Here is a 16,368-nt window from a genome sequence, read left to right as displayed (position 1 = left end):
ATTCTCCAAGCCAGGCTTCAGTAGTATGTGAACCGTGAACTTCCAGATGTTCAAGCTGGATTTAGAAAAGGCAAATGAACCAGAGATCAAATTGCCAACATCTGTTAGATCATCAAAAAATCAAGAGAGTTCCAGAAAAACATCTACTTCTGCTTTATTGACTATGCCAAAACCTTTGATTGCGTGGATCACCACAAACTGTGGAATATTCTTAAAGAGATGGGAATACCAGACCACCTGAGCTGCCTCTTGAGAAATCTGTATTCAGGTCAAGAAGCAACAGTTAGAACTGGACATGGAACAATAGACTGGTTCGAAATTGGGAAAGGAGTTCGTCAAGGCTGTATATTGTCACCCTGTTTATTTAACTTATATGCAGAGTACATCATGAGAAATGCTGGACTGGAAGAAGCACAAGCTGGAATCAAGATTGCTGGGAGAAATATCAATAACCTCAGATATGCACATGACACCACCCTTATGGCAAAAAGTGAAGAAGAACTAAAGAGCCTCTTGAAAGTGAAAGAGGAGAGTGAAAAAGTTGGCTTAAAACTCAACATTCAGAAAACTAAGATCATGGCATCTGGTCCCATCACTTCATGGCAAATAGATGGGGAAACAATGTACACAGTGGCTGACTTTATTTTGGGGGGCTTCAAAATTACTGCAGATGGTGACTGCAGCCATGAAATTAAAAGACACTTACTCCTTGGAAGAAATGTTAGGACCAACAGAGAGCTTATTAAAAAGCAGAGACATTACTTTACCAACAAAAGTCTGTCTAGTCAAAGCTATGATTTTCAGTAGTCATGTATGGATATGAGAGTTGGACTATAAAGAAAACTGAATGCTGAAGAATTGATGCTTTTGAACTGTGGTGTTGGAGAAGACTTTTTTTTTCTTCCATATTTCAAGTGTTTTTATTCTGAGCAGTAGGTACAAAATATAATGACAGATGTCTTATTCTGTATAGTTCACTCTGCACAGGCTCTCAAACTCTGATCTACTTTTGTAGATTTTAACAGATTCTTAAATTCACTTTACTGTTCTATGTACTTCCTTCATGCTCTCACTGGCAATCAAGCTTTGGCGTGTGTATTTTCAGACTTCGTTGAGGAACTCCAGATTGAGACATGCTGGGATGTGGCCTGAGTCCATGGTCAGAGAAGATGGATTAAATGGGAACAAAACAGGAAACATGTGCTTGAAGTCTAATAGCAGCTGCTGAGGGTCATTCCGATCTTGTAGTTGTGCCTGGATTGTTCGTATAAAGGCCACTGTCACCCGTTCTTCAAATTCATTCAGAGGGGTATAAAGGTTCAAAATTTTGACAATCTGCTGGGTGCTGAGGGCGGTGCACAGGGAGCAGATGGCCTCAGCATCCTCGGGGCTTTTCTTCTTTAACTGCAGGAGCTGGGCAGCCTGAATCCAGGGTTCCATGGTCTCAACAGCTCCACTCTGGTGCAGGTTTCTTCCTCGAAGCCACTCCTCCAGCTGACTAATGTTGTACCTGAGCTGCATGCCTGTGCTCCAGGAGCAGACGTCCTTCCGCAGAAGCAGGTTGTTGAGCGTCACCGCGTTAATCATGTAGAAGAGCTGTCTGAACACCTGCAGGATGATCTCAGGGTCCAGGCCCTGGTCGCACATGACCGTGTGGAAGGAGTTCATCTGGCGGATGATGGCTTCCAGGCAGTACGAGTTGTCTCCTTCCGGCATGCTGGAGGTGCGCTTCCGGTAGCCCGTGGGCTTCACCCCGGACAGACCCTGAATGCTCTCCTTCTCCAACATGGCTGACACTATCATAGGCTGCAAGAGGCCCTCGGCGATTTTAATGAGCTGCTGGTAGATCTGAATGGAAAGATCGCTCAGCACCTGGCGGTATTCAGTGAGGTCAAAGTTCTTAAGACAGTGCTCATTCTGCTTCGCAGTGTTCTGAGTCATGAAGCCCTCGTCCCCGCTGTACTGCTTCAAGCAGTGCAGGAGGCGGCAGGTATTGGACAACCAGAAGGACGTCATCTCAAAGTCCTCGTTGTGCTTCTTGGAGATCCAACCAGTCCATCCTAAAGGAAATCAGTCCTGATATTCATTGGAAGGACAGATGCTGAAGCTGAAACTCCAATACTTTGGCCAGCTGATGCCAAGAACTGACTCATTTGAAAAGACCATGATACTGAGAAAGATTGAAGGTGGAGGAGAAGGGGACGACAGAGGATGAGATGGTTGGATGGCATCACTAACTCAATGGACATGAGTCTGAGTAAACTCTGGGAGTTGGTGATGGACAGAGAGGCCTGGCGTGCTGCAGTCCATGGGGTCGCAAAGAGTCGGACATGACTGAGCAACTGAACTGAACTGATGTTCCAGATTGGTCACTAGGTGGCCCAAACATGGGACAGATTCAAATACCGGTACAAAATCTTGGAAGATTGGAATCAAATTCTAACCATAGCCCATAGGTCAGTTAGAACTTATATCCTGAAACTAGTTTGGTCAATTATATACTAGTACAAAAATATCCACATTCTTTATAGGATTTTATAAGACCCAAAGTCTCATGTCATAGTATTCAAAATATTTAAGATACAATCTAGAATTACCTAGCATATGAATAACCAGGAAAATCTCAACTCACACACACACACAAAAGACAATCCACACATATCAATACCAAGATGGTTTAGATATTGGAGTTATCTGACAAAGACTTTACATCAGCTATTATAAAAGTGCTCTTACCAATAATTGTAAACATCCTTGGAACAACTGAAAAATTAGAAAGCTTCAGCAAAGAAATTATAAAATATAAAGAATAACGAAATGGAAATGTTTGAACTGGAAACTTTTAAAAGCAAAAATTTACAAACTCAGATAGATCCCAAAATGGAGATGACAGAGGTAAGAGTTACTGAATATGAAGACTGATCAGTAGATATTAGTCTGAACAGTGAGGAAAAAAGCTGAAAAGAGCCCCAGGGACCTGTGGAACAAGAACAACAAAAAGTGTAACGTTTGTTGCATCAAACTTCCAGAAAGAAAATAGTGTACAAAGCTGGAAAAAATACTTGAAATAATAACAGCCAAAAACTTGCCAAATTTGCCAAAGATATAAATCTACAGATTCAAAAACCCAATGAAGATCATGGCAACCGGTCCCAGCACTTCAGGACAAATATATGGGGAAACAATGGAAACAGTGACAGACTTTATTTTCTTGGGCTCCAAAATCACTGCAGATGGTTGTTGCAGCCATGAAATTAAAAGACGCTTGCTCCTTGGAAGAAAAGCTATGACAAACCTAGACAGCATATTAAAAAGCAGGGACATTACTTTGTTGACAAAGATCCATCCAGTCAAAGCTACGGTTTTTCCCGTCATGTATGGATGTGAGAGTTGGACTACAAAGCAGGCTGAGCACCAAAGAATTGATGCTTTTGAATTGTGATGTTGGAGAAGACTCTTGAGAGCTCCTTGGATTGCAAGGAGATGCAACCAGTCCATTTTAAAGGAAATCAGTCCTGAATATTCCTTGGAAGGACTGATGCTGAAGCTGAAACTACAATACTTTGGCCACCTGATACAAAGAACTGACTCATTTGAAAAGACCCTGATGCTGGGCAAGATTGAAGGCAGGAGAAGGGGATGACAGAGGATGAGATGGTTGGAAGGCATGACTGACTCAATGGACATGAGTTTGAGCAAGCTCCAGGAGTTAGTGATGGACAGGGAATCCTGGAGTGCTGCAGTCCACGGGGTCACAAAGAGTTGGACATGACTGAGCAACTGAACTGAACTGAAATGGATCATGCTTTTTGCATGTCATATCTAAAAAAATCTTTGCTTAACCCCCCCGTTACAAAGATTTGGTCCATGTTTCTTTCTAAAAGTTTTATAGTTTTACATTTAGAGCTATGATTCATATTGAGTGGAGAGAAGATATTTACCACGTGTACAACTGAAAGAGCTCACATCTGGAATATATAAAGATTCCTTATAATCTGCTAAGTACAAAATAAATATACAGAAATCAATGTATTTCTATAGACTAAAAAGAGGAAATGAATTTTTCAAAGAATGCTATATATTTTAAAAGAATATTATATCTAATATACATGACTATATATATTTTAATAATATATATTAATTTTAAAATGTCCAGTACTTAGGAATAAATCTAACAAACATTGTGTGAGACCTCTACAAAGTATAAAACATTAAGAAGAATTACAGAAGACTCCCTAAAATGGAAATATACCATGTCCATGAATTTTAAAAACTGATATTGTAAATATATGAAATTTCCCTAAATTGATCTGTATATTCAGCACAATCACAATCAAAACCTCAACAGTTTTGTGGATCTTGACAAACAAATTCTAAACCACATTGGATATGACAAAGCTATAGAACTGGAGGTGGTACTATTGGTGTAAGGCCAGATGGATAGACCAGTGGAATAAGAGAGCTCACAAGCACATCCACCCATGTATGGACATGTGATTTACAACAAAGGTGGTGCTGCAGAGAAGTGGGAAAATCGGTTCTGGGACAACTACATATCCATATTGGATATTTGTGACCTCAGGGTAAAGAATGATTTCCTCAAGTATCAAGAGCAATAAGCAAAAATGAAAAGACAAATCAGACTAATTAAAATTAAAATACGCCATTATGAGTGGAAGGGCAAGCCACAGAATGGGAGAAGATATTTACCACATTTGAAACTGGTAGACGACTCGTATCTAGTCTATATTAAGAATTCCAGGGACTTCCCTGGTGGTCCAGTGGTTAAGAGTTCACTTTCCAGTGCAGGGGGTGTGGGTTTGATGGTTCCTTGGTTGGGGAGCTAAGATCCCACATGTCTCCCAGCCAGAAAACCAGAACATAAACAACAGAAGCAATATTGTAAACAAATTCAATAAACTTTAAAAACTAAAAAAATGGTCCAAATCAAACTTTAAAACTTTAAAAATGGTCTAACTCAAAAAAATTGAAAAAAAAAAAGAATTCCAACAAGTCAAAAAGAGAAAATAGTCAACCAAATAGAAAAAAAGATTTCACAAAAGAGGAAATCCCAATGTCCAATTAACTTTAAAAGGTGCTTAACTTTTAATTATCAATCAAGAGAATGCAAATTAAAACTGCATTGAGATAATACTTCATATCTGATTGGCAATAATAAAAGTCTGACAATTCTAAGTATTGGCAAGCATGTAGAAACAACATGAGTTCTCAAGTACTGCTGACGGCAATGTAAAACTGGCACAATCACTTTGCGAAATAGTTTGGCATTATCTAGAAATGAAGACAGCAATTCTACTTATGTTCTAGATAAAGCTGAGTACACATGTATCAAGATACATTCATAAGAATAGCATTGCTTGTAATTGTCCAAACTGGAAACCACCCAGATATCCATGAACAGGAGACTGGATAAATAAAAGGATACACTCATATAACAGAATACTATACAGAGGATGAATGGGAAGAACTATACCTACGTACAACAACATGGATCAATTGTGAAAACAGCTTGAGTGAAAGAAGCCAGACACAAAATAATTCATACAGTACAAGTCTCTTATGTAAAGTTCAAAGGCAGGCTGAACTAATCTATGTATTAGAAATGCCTACGTAGATGGTAAAGCTATGTGCTGTGCTTAGTCATTCAGTCGTGTCAGACTTTGTGTGACCCCATGAACTGTAGCTGGCCAGGCACCTCTGTCCACAAGGATTCTCCAGGCAGGAATAATGAGCAAGAAACAGGGAATTCCCTGACGGGTCGAGTGGTTAGGAGCCTGTGCTTTCACTGCCGAGGGCTTGAGTTAGATCCCTGGTCAGGAAGATGAAAGAAAAGCAAGGAAGGCATTATAAAGCTCAGAGAGCAGAGAAGGGATGTAATCAGGAAGGGGCCACACTGGAGACTTTTGAGGTATTAGCAATAATCTATTCTTTAACTCAGTAATGGTTACATGGATATTTACAATAGTTATAATTCATTAAGCTATACAATTATGTATTGTTGCTTTTCTATGTGGGTTATATATTAGTAATAAAAAAGGTTTTAAATGTTTCTTACAACTCTGAATAAAGCATTCTAATAATAAGCATCCTAACGCGATATATTTACTTTTGTTCAAAGATGTAACATTGTTATTTTGAACATAAGTGTAGAATGTTTTATGTCATCTTTTAAATGCTATCAAATACATCCAGGAGAATGGGCGCATTTTTCTCATTACTGAGAATGGTGAAAATGCAGAGAGGATGTGGTTGGTAGTGGATATTTTCTCACATACTTTAAAAAATCTTTAATATTCTAAGGCAGATGGCTTGGTAGGAAGGAATAGAGACTTGTTATGATTCTGTGGCCTGAATGAAATAATGGCACAAAGACTGTCGTGTTTCTGAGTCCCACTACCTTTGTACCTTGAGAACTCTTCCTCAAGAATAATACTTTCTCTGATAACAACAGTCATCAAAAATAAGCCCCTGAAAAGATATCCAGCATCACTAGGCATCAGGGCAATGCAAATCAAAACCACAATGAGATGCTGCTTTCTCACTAGGGTGACTGTTTGTGGAAAGACAGATAATAAGTGCTGGTGAGGGGGCAGAAAGTTGGATCCCTCAGACATTGCTGGTGGGAATGCCAAATGATTCAGCTGCTTTGGGAAACAGTCTGGCAGTTCCTCAAGTGGTTAAACAAAGAGTTAAAATTTGATCTAACAATTCTATTCCTAGGTGTATACCCAAGAGAAATGAAAACCTGTGTGAACACAAAACCTTGTACACAAATGTTCATTGAGCACTATTTGTAATAGCCAAGAAGTGGAAGCAAACCAAATGTCTATCTACTAACTGATAAACAGATACATAAAATGTGGTATAACCTCACAATGGAATAGTATCCAGCCATAAAAAGGAATGAATTACATGCTATAACATGGATGAAACTTGAAAACATTATGCTTAGTGAAAGCCAGAAAAAAAGGTCACATTTTATATGAAATGTCTAGAATAGATGAATCCATAGAGTCAGAAACTAAATTATTGGCTGCCTGGGGCTGGGGAATTGAGGGGGCTAGAGAATTACAGCTACGGGGTAGATTTCTTTTTGGAGTGATGAAAATGTCCTAAAATTGATTGTTGCAATGATTGGAGAACTCTGTGAATATATAAAAACCATTGAATTCTATACTTTAAATGGGTGAATTACTAGTCAGTAATGATTTTTTAAAATATGTCCTCATAGCACTGTGCTACTTAACATTTTTAAAGACCTATCTTGGACCAAAATACCCTAGTTTAAAACACCAGGCTTCACACGTCAACACAGACACTGTCTGGATAAGTCAAAAAAGTATTAATACCACAAACTCTTCTTTGGATATTGGTGTCTTCATTAAAGGAATCTTCACCAGACACTTCACTGACACTACTAGTTTATATCCTCACATGGCATCCAGGGCGGTGCAGCCTGGGAAGATTTGGAGAGGTTAAATGTTGCTCTCTGTGTGTACGTAAAATGTTTGACATATTATTTTGAAAAGGAAAATGGGAAAAGAGAACTAGAATGAAATCTCCACCACAGGTGTATTCTCAGGTCAATTTTAGGAAAAAAGTTGAGGATCTGAAAACTGATTCCCTTCAAACTATGCTTGTCTGAATTTCCCTTGGAAAGGCTTCATGTATTCCAGTTTGAAGACTTGGATTATGGTACAAAAGTCGTGCCTTTCAAGACCATAATCTCTGCTATGAATTGCTGAAGCTCTGCTAGCAACAGAAGCCAAGAGTTGAGCTCTGATTCCTACATTCAGCTGTGCCAACCTCCTCAGGGCAATAAACCCTGAACCTTCAGCTTCATGGTCTAACTTTGAAGGAGCAAGGAAGGACCACATTGGTTAATATATCAAATTATAATCTCACTACTCTAAAAGGAAAGGAAGGAAGGAAATCCCACTGCAAGGAAAAGAAAGAATGTTGAGAAAAAGACAACAGTGTCATCAGGAGACAGTTTGGTGGTGTGGTGGGAACAGAAGCCAGACTGAGTGGCTTAGAGTTTGGTCTGGAACCAGAGAGCAGAGGCAACATTCAGGAAGCTCAGCTGAGGAAAGCGATGGGCAGATAGCAAGAGCTGGACCTCAAAACTGAGGAGGATTTGTCTTCAGGTTAGCAGAACCTTGAGAATATTGCTGGAATGAAGAGAAGACATCAGGAAGGGAATGTGGAGAGGGAGGGAACTGGGGAGCCTGGCAAGTTGTAAGGAAACAGAACAAGACAGGAGATTGCTTTGAATCAAGGAAGGACACCTCTTCCTCAAAGGGGCAGAAAAGCAGTGGAAGCTCTGGAGAGATTTTTTGGGGGGACAACAGATTACTTAAGGTGCTAGATTGTCTGACCTCTATTTCTCTGGAGTTCTGGCAGCAGAATGAGAGGTAAGTGGCTGAGAAGAAACAGAAAGAAGGGCAGGGCCCCAGGACACCAGAGAAGGTTGGAGAATCAGCAGTAGGGAATGGCCATCTGGTGTCATAAGAGGTGACTGGGTTAGCCAAGCCTGGTGGGGTGGGGCGGGGCAGCTGGGCTTAGCTGTGTGGGTCCATAGGACCCTCTTCTTCCAGCTGGGAGATGCACTGAGGTGAGCAGAGGCGGGGGCTGCCCAGGATTGGAGAAGAGAGAAATGTGGGGTAAGTTCCCAGGGGAGAGAGACTCAGCTGTGAAGTCCAAGGTCCTGGACTGGAGGGAGCGAAGTTAAGACCTGGGCAGAGGGGTAGGCTTTGAAGAGAGAGGCCACCCTTCAGGGAAGTCAAGAAGCTGCAGCTGAGTGGGTGAAGTAGGATTGAGTGGGAAAATGAAGGGGATGGAGCAGATGTGAACCATAAGGATATGTAAAGTATCCCACATGCATAATATAGTAGCCATTAGCTTCGTGGGCCTTGAGGTATGTAGTCAGTCCAAAATGAGCCATGCTGTAAGTGTAATACACACTGGGTTCTAAAGACTCAATATGCAAAAAAAAATGTTAAATACCTCATTAATAAATGTTTCCATTGATTATTTGTTTAAATGTTACTTTTTAGGTATATTGCATTAAATGAAATATATTATTAATTTTACTCATTTCTTTTTACCTTGTTAATATGGCTACCAGAAAAGTTGAAATTCCATATGTGGCTTGTGTACTACTCCTGCTGCCTGGCACTGATGGACACTCTCTCCCAGGGACAGGGACTGTCTGTGTCATCGCCCGAGCACCCAGCACAGGGACCTGCGCAGAGAGGCCCCAGTGAGTGTGCGTGTGTCTGTGTGTGAACTGATGAGCAGATGAGTAAGTGAATTCATGAAGGGACAAGTGAATGGAGGAATGAGGATTATATATGGTGTTCAAGGACTTGGTCAGTTTCTTCTACATTGTTTAGGATTATATGGAAACACACAAATGAAACGGAAACAGGTAGTTAGAATTGAGGAGAGCTCACTAGGCTTTGAGGTAGGGAGTCCCAAAGAACATTTTATGGAACCTAACTCAATATCAGGGTCCAAGAACCTAGACCCTTGCCTCATCCCTCTTCCTTTTTTTTCTTTTATAGAAGTGCTCCTGCAGCACTTTAATATGTGCCAGGGATTGTCCTAGGCACTTTGCACATCACATCACCCAGTGAGGCAGGTGCTCTTATTGTCCCCCCCTTTACAGATAAGGGAACTAAGGCACAGAGATGTTAATAACTTTCTCAGGATTACTCAGTAAGTGGTGGAACTGGCATTTGAACCAGGCCATCTGTCCCCAGTAGTCAGGCCCCTAACTACTACACCGTCCTGACTCTCATCCCATCATCTCCCTTATGTCTCCACTAGAGATGTAGGTTTCTTTTTTCTCCCTTTACTCACCTCTCTTCCACCCCCAGTTCCTCAGACCTTGTATTCCTGGAGAAAGTTCCCAATGAACCTTGCTTACTAGAAACATGTAAGTAACCCTCCAACTTGCCCACAAATGAGACACACCATAGCTGCATGGTCCAGCCCAATAGCCAAGCAACCCTGCCTCCTCTCCTGTCCCAACCCCACACCCTCTGCCCGCATCCCCGAGCCTGGCTCACCACCTTCTCCCTCCCTAACCCAGGAGGCTCCTCTCCCAGACCTGGGATTGGCCCTCCCCTGCCTTCCTGGGCAGACTCAGAAATGAGTGTTGGAGGAGCCTGAGGCTTCACAACTCTAAGCAGGTGCTTTACCTGTCAGTCTAGCATGTGTCTTCAAGGTGACTACAAGGGTATAGGATAGGGGGCCTTTCAGACATCACCTTGGCCAGGGCCTGGGAGATGCCTTGATCTCACCCACCCAGGATCCCCTTCCAGCCTCTCCTTGGATCCCTTCAATGATGGAGTAGCCCTGAATCTTCACCCACTGGGAGCCAGTGCCCGAGATACGCCTCAATCCCACCCACCAGGGACTCTCTCAGCCTCAGCCTGGATCCCTTCAGTAACAGGGCAGCCCTGAATCTCCCCCCACTGGGAGTAGCCAGAGCCCAGGATCTCCACCTTCGGGGCCAAACAGAGACTAAAAAGGAACCAACGCCTTCCTCTCTATTTCTCTCTCACTAAATTGTGAATAATAATGCATTTACTTATTCTCCCACTTAAAAAGTTGTTTAAATCCTTTGAAGAATCTTGCAAGGTAGCTTGGCTAGACAGCAGGCAGGACAGTCCAGAGCCTCCGGTGGGGGGGCCAGGGTCTTCCACTCGCCTGCCTTTTGGTCCAGCAGGTAGGCGTTTGGGTTGATGGTGTAGTCCTTTGCCTGGACATCGCTGGTTGTGGTGACACCTCCGCACACAAACACTCTGTTGTCTCCAACAGAGCATATAGCATGGGACACATCCAGGGGGCAGTTGTTGGGCAAAAGAGGCACTGAGGTGGTTGTCTTGTTGGCCTTTACCTTCTGCAGGTTGATCTCCACACTCTGCCGGTGGCTGTACACGCAGAGGATGTTGTCCTGATGAAAAGAGAGCAGGGGCCGGTGGTTGAACTCAATAGGAAAGGTGATACACTGGACCACCTCCCCAGTGTTGGTATCGAAGCAGTCCACCACCCCAACCCGGGAGATGTAACCCTTCACCAAGCACCGCCCGGTGACAATATACAGGTTCCGGTCACCCTTGGTGATCACGGCTGTGCCGTCCATAGGAATGCTCATCTTCCCTGCCAGGCACCAGGTCTCCTTGCGCTCATCATAGCGATAGATGTTAGAGACATAGCGCCTCGGGGCAATGCTGCCTCCCACTGAGTACACTGTCCCCCCGCAGGTCACCATGGTGTGGAAGACAAGCCCAATTGGCAGGTCGGGCAACTTGGTCCAGGAGTTGTCATCCATGTCGTACCGCCAAGCCGTCTTCAGCCCTGAAATCTGCTCAGTGGTTCCACCAGAGATGTAGATGTAGCGACCAGCAGAGGTGGCACTCAGTGCTGCTGCCCGGTAGGGCATCTCTGAGAGCTTCAACCACAGGTTCTCCTGGATGATATAAGCAAACACTCCATCGTTGAACTTGCCGTGGGCCTTCTGGCCACCTAGGATGACCACTGAATCAAGCAGGGCCCCTTTCCGCTGGTAGCTCAGCAGACTGGTTGGCCTCTCCTGTTTGCGGTCCACAAGGACACTCTCAATCAGGGTTGAGTGGGCTGAGCTGTTCTCCATGCCCATCAGCTTGTTGCTGGCATACATTAGCGTCTTGTTGGAGACAGCATTGAGGTTGATGTAATTGAAGAACTTCTTGAAATACTTCTCCCGCTCATCCTTCCGGAAGCATACCCAATTGATGAGTGCATTGAGAGCCTGGTCTTCGTTGAGTACATGCAAGTTTTCATCTCGGAGCAGGCGGCCGAAGATGACAGGTGGACAGCGCATGAAGTGCATGCTGCCCTCAGGACTGGCCCAGTAGTGGAAGTTGTCACGAATGCCAGAGTAGGCCAAGTCTGACACCTCTTTGAGCTCAAACAACTCAGCCAAGAAGAGGTAGCGCAAGCAGTTGGCACGGCGGATGGACTTGATCAGGAAGTCATTGCAGTGAATTCGAAGGCGGGGTGTGTTGAAATACTGGGCCCCACGAAGGAGCTCTTCCACGTTCTGTTCTGAGATCACCACCTTGCCACTGTAGAAGTAGTCTAGAAGCTGGTCCACTGTGGTCGGACTCAGGTAGTTGGGGTCAATGGTGATAAAGAGCTCATCGGTGGTCTTCATGTCATGGTTGGAGATGAGGTTCTTCACCAGCGGGGAGACTGCAGCCAGCACATTGCGATGTGCAAAGAAGACATGGTGGTCCACAGTCAGGGCTATGTCCCAGTACTCTTTGCGTTTTCTCTGTTTGTTCAGGTTCTGCAGTACGAAGCTGTTGTAGTTTTTCTCGGTGAATTCCAATTTCATGGTGCTTCTTGCTGGGTGAGACAGAAGATCAGCAGTAGGTACTGGAGAACGGACTTTCTCAGGCCTTTGGGATTCAGACTGATGGTTGTTTGCAGAGCAGTTGATCAGGGAGGAGTGGGAATAAGAGAGAGGATGATGTCATAGAATGGATGAGGTCATCACAATGCAGGCCCCCCTCCCTGAGGCCTTTCTCAGAGGCACAGGGCTTTTTTCCCCTCTGATGGCTCTGATCTGCCAAGGCCAGATACCCTGCCAGGACCTAGTCCAGGGCCCAGAACTCAGGAGGAAACTCAGAGATGGGTCACAGCTCCCACCTGGGACCTTCAACCTCACTTCAGGGAGGCTTCTGGAATGTCAGGGCCAGTCTGGGCGGGGCTAGTATGGGGAAGGCTATTAGGAAGGCTGGGGTAAGGATTTTTACATCATCTAGAGGAATGTACGTTGCACAGGAGGGAAACCAAGGCACATAGAGCATGAACTTGCCCAAGATCAGGTAGCTAGTTGGAAGCAGAGCAGGGCCTGAAGCCCAGTCCTTCTGAAACCCACCCTTCCGGGATGCTCCTAACTACTCAACTTTCCTCTGTCTGTGATTCTCAAGCCCCAAAGCACCTTTCACTACCAAGGCTCCTGGATATTAGAGAAGAAAAAGCTGTGTTCTTTGGCTTCTGATCATTGCGGCTAGAGACATCATTCTTCACATTGGGTCGGCCAAAAAGGTCGTTTCTTTTTGGCCGACCCAATAAAACGGAGAGGTGGCGGCCCCTCAGGGAGCAAGGACGCAGGAGTTACTCTCGGACTGGGGGATGGGAGGGCCCTCGAAGCCCTGATTATTTCAGTTTCACGGAAAATCGGGCCATTCTGTCCACACTTCCAAGTCTCTAGCTTGTAAAATGTTGGAGGCTGGGATAGGTCAGCTTTCCCCATCAGCTGGGGACTTGGACAAGTTTCTCATTCTCTCTAAACCTCAGTTTCCTCCGCTGTGAGATAGGAATAATAGCTGCATCCGCTTAAAAGATGATTAAGAGTTCACAAGAGAAAAGGACCGGAAGATGTTAAGCCCAGTGTTTGGTTCGCAACAATCGTTCAACAGATGAGAGCTGCCATTTCACTAGTTCGCCAGGCTTCGGTGTTCCTGGATGGCTGCTCCTTTCGTAAACACTTGTGGTTCTGTGATCGTTGGCAAGCCTGGAAATCCCCATAGCCTCGGGCTGGGCTCCGTGCGCCGCCTCAGCCACGCGGTGGCGCTGGAGAGTCATCTCCCGCCTGGGAACGGCGAGCTCATTACCGCCCCCGGTGCCACCCCCTCTTCCCTGACCCGATCGCCGCAAAACACCCTGTGCCCATTTTTCAGACAGAGGTAAAGCCCCAGATGGCGGGCGCATGGCCGAGCGGCTAGAAAGGAGACATCCAGAACTCTAGGCGTCCCCCTTGGTGCCCCGCCGGGTGCCACGTCCACGGCCCACCCCGCCTCCGAGCCGGCGTGGGGGCTCCCCAAGTTCCCGTGGCGCTGCTGTGCCCAGGAGGGGATAAGGACCAGCCAGAGCCTCCCACGGAAGAGGGCCGGCTCCTGCGGGTCCCACCCGGACCAGCCTTAGGGGCTCCCAGCACCCGGCTCAACAGCGTAGACCCTGGCGGCAACAGCAAGGTCGTACAGAGAAGACTTGGGCTCGGACCGCACCCTTGATCCCTGAGCCCCACTCCTGACCGTCAGGCCGTCTTTAGCGTCCTTACTAGGAAAACTGTCGCTGCAGCCTTGGGAATGTGAGCCTGCCAGCTCTTTCCCTCCCGGTGCAGTCAAGTTCTCATTATTAATTGCCGGTCTTTCCCTCCTCCCTTCATTCCAGATCTGGCTTATTCTTAATTTGAAAATTATTTTAGAGTACTTACCTTTTAATGCTATATTTGTTCACCTTGACGTCTCCAGGGTGAGAAGCACTCAGTCTCTTGAGATACGTGTCTGCACAAGGCTAGAACCTTCTGTTTTCCCCAAGGGAAGAAGGTTTGGCTTTCTGCCTTTCCACGGACTAGCTCTGTGGCTTAGGTGAGTTCTACCTGGTCCCTTCTCTCCCTGTGAAGATAATTAAACTCTAATTGCTTCTCCAGCTCTGATCTCTGGAGAGGAGAGGCCGCTGTGATTCAGGTGAAGGATGAGGCCTCTTGGTGCTGAGGCCAGACACTTATCACTTCCATTGGCTTCTAGGCCTGCCCACCCAGGGGTAGGGGATGAGTGGGTCATCTTCACTCCTTTGCCCCAACCCCAACGTTGATGGAGGAGGTGGCCATGCTCCTCTGTTTTTGTTTCAGGTCCCAGAAACCATGGCCAGAAGATCTCTCATCAGATGCTTCCTTCTGGTTTAAGAAAGTTAGGTTTACAGGGTGTCCTGGAGACCTTGGAGGATCCAGTAGGCTTATTTCCATGTGTCAGACCTTGTACAGCTAGACAGATTGTGGCCCAGAGACGGGAAGGGGCTCATTCAACTCAGTTCACAGAGCTAGGAAGCTAGGACTGGAAGCCAGAGTGCCTGACTCCCTCTACCCTCTGGCTGCAAAGGAGAGGTCGCAATCTGGTTTGTCTTCTGCTCACGTGGAATTTATGGTGGTGGTGATTTAGTTCCTAAGTCATGTCCAACTCTTGCGACCCCATGGACTGTAGCCTACCAGCTCCTCTGTCCATGGGATTTCCCAGGCAAGAATTCTGGAGTGGGGTGCCATTTCCTTCTCCAGAGGATCTGCGTGACCCAGGGATCGAACCCACATCTCCTGCATTGCAGGCAGATTCTTTACTGACTTAGCCATCAGAGAAGCCCTTGAACTTTTAGGAGCTGCCATCTTTACAAAATCCATTGTAAGAAATTAGATTTGTGCCCACTCACTCAGCCAGCTTTGTTATCTGGCTTATCTTCAGCTTAGAAAGCTCCCCTGGTCAGCTTGTTCCTTACTCCAGCCAACTGAAGAAACAGACTCCAACCTAAAGTGACGGGCTGCCTGCCAGGGTCCATCAGGTGGTTAGGTATACGTGTGTATTGGGTAGAGTATGTCCCTAGGAGCTATGGGATGTTCAATGACTGGTCGTTGAGTTTGTCTTGTTCGTGGTAGCTGCCCAGGTATGGCCAACGCCCTCAGCTTCTTGCACAGGTCAGCATTTTCTGTTGCTGAAACTCCCTGGAGGGCGGGGGTTGGGGGGGGCTCTATCTAATATTCTATCCTTCTGGGGACCATCAATTAATATATCAATTTGTTGGGAAGCCCTGAAGAAAATGAAGGGTATGTTTTAAATATAGATTTGGCCTGGAACTGGAAAGGATAAGAAGAGTCTTCCTGTCTTTCCACCTGTTTTATACCTCTTAACAACTGGCTTTCTCACTTCCATATATTTCCAACTCATAACTGGGCTTACACATAGCTTTGACTTGCCGTAGTCTTAATTCAAACTCATAGCATCCTTATTTTTTCAGCTCCACTGGTCAATTCTCTCTGTATTTCTTAGCTCAAATTCCTGGTCCATGGCCAGGCTAGAGATTGGCTGCCATGAATCACATGCCCACTCTAGTCCTGTCAGCTATGAGACGGTAGGTCACGACGTGATTCAAAACAAGTCTACAGGGGAGGGGTTGGAGGTATTCAGAATCTTGAGTTACCTAAGATGGAACTCAGAGTTATTGATTACCTTAGTTACTGGTTAAGAATCAGGAACGAGCAACTTCCCTGGTGGTAAGACTTCACCTTCCAATGCAGGGGATGCAGGTTTGATCCCTGGTCAGGGAAATAACATCCCATATGCCTTGGGGCCAAAAACATAAAACAAAACAAAAAACCCAGAAGCAATATTGTAACAAACTTGATAAAAGATTTTTTTAAATGGTTCATACCAAAGAAAACCTTAAGAATCAGGCATGAATCACATGGGAGTAAGATATTACACCAAAAAAGATTTCATTACTGTCCCTGGGTGAGACGAA

The 16,368-nt window shown here is 45.0% G+C and overlaps 2 protein-coding genes across 2 annotated transcripts; both read right to left on the bottom strand.

Moving 5' to 3' along the window:
• Positions 1-1,101: 1,101 nt before the first annotated feature.
• On the bottom strand, positions 1,102-2,752 carry LOC128052065 (unconventional myosin-Vb-like). Its single transcript, XM_052644531.1, has 2 exons — positions 2,737-2,752; positions 1,102-2,060 (listed from the first exon to the last, which is right to left on the bottom strand). The coding sequence occupies exons 1-2, from the start codon at positions 2,750-2,752 to the stop codon at positions 1,102-1,104; spliced, it is 975 nt and encodes a 324-aa protein (XP_052500491.1).
• A 7,890-nt stretch (positions 2,753-10,642) lies between these two features.
• Positions 10,643-12,409, bottom strand: CCIN (calicin). The gene has a single exon (XM_052645407.1). It carries the CDS (start codon positions 12,407-12,409, stop codon positions 10,643-10,645), a length of 1,767 nt encoding a protein of 588 aa, XP_052501367.1.
• Positions 12,410-16,368: the final 3,959 nt, after the last annotated feature.

Source organism: Budorcas taxicolor, chromosome 8 (genome assembly GCF_023091745.1).
Source record: "Budorcas taxicolor isolate Tak-1 chromosome 8, Takin1.1, whole genome shotgun sequence".
Classification (NCBI taxonomy): domain Eukaryota; kingdom Metazoa; phylum Chordata; class Mammalia; order Artiodactyla; family Bovidae; genus Budorcas; species Budorcas taxicolor.
The sequence above is the reverse complement of the archived record's forward strand: the minus strand, read 5'-3'. Positions and strand labels throughout refer to the sequence as shown.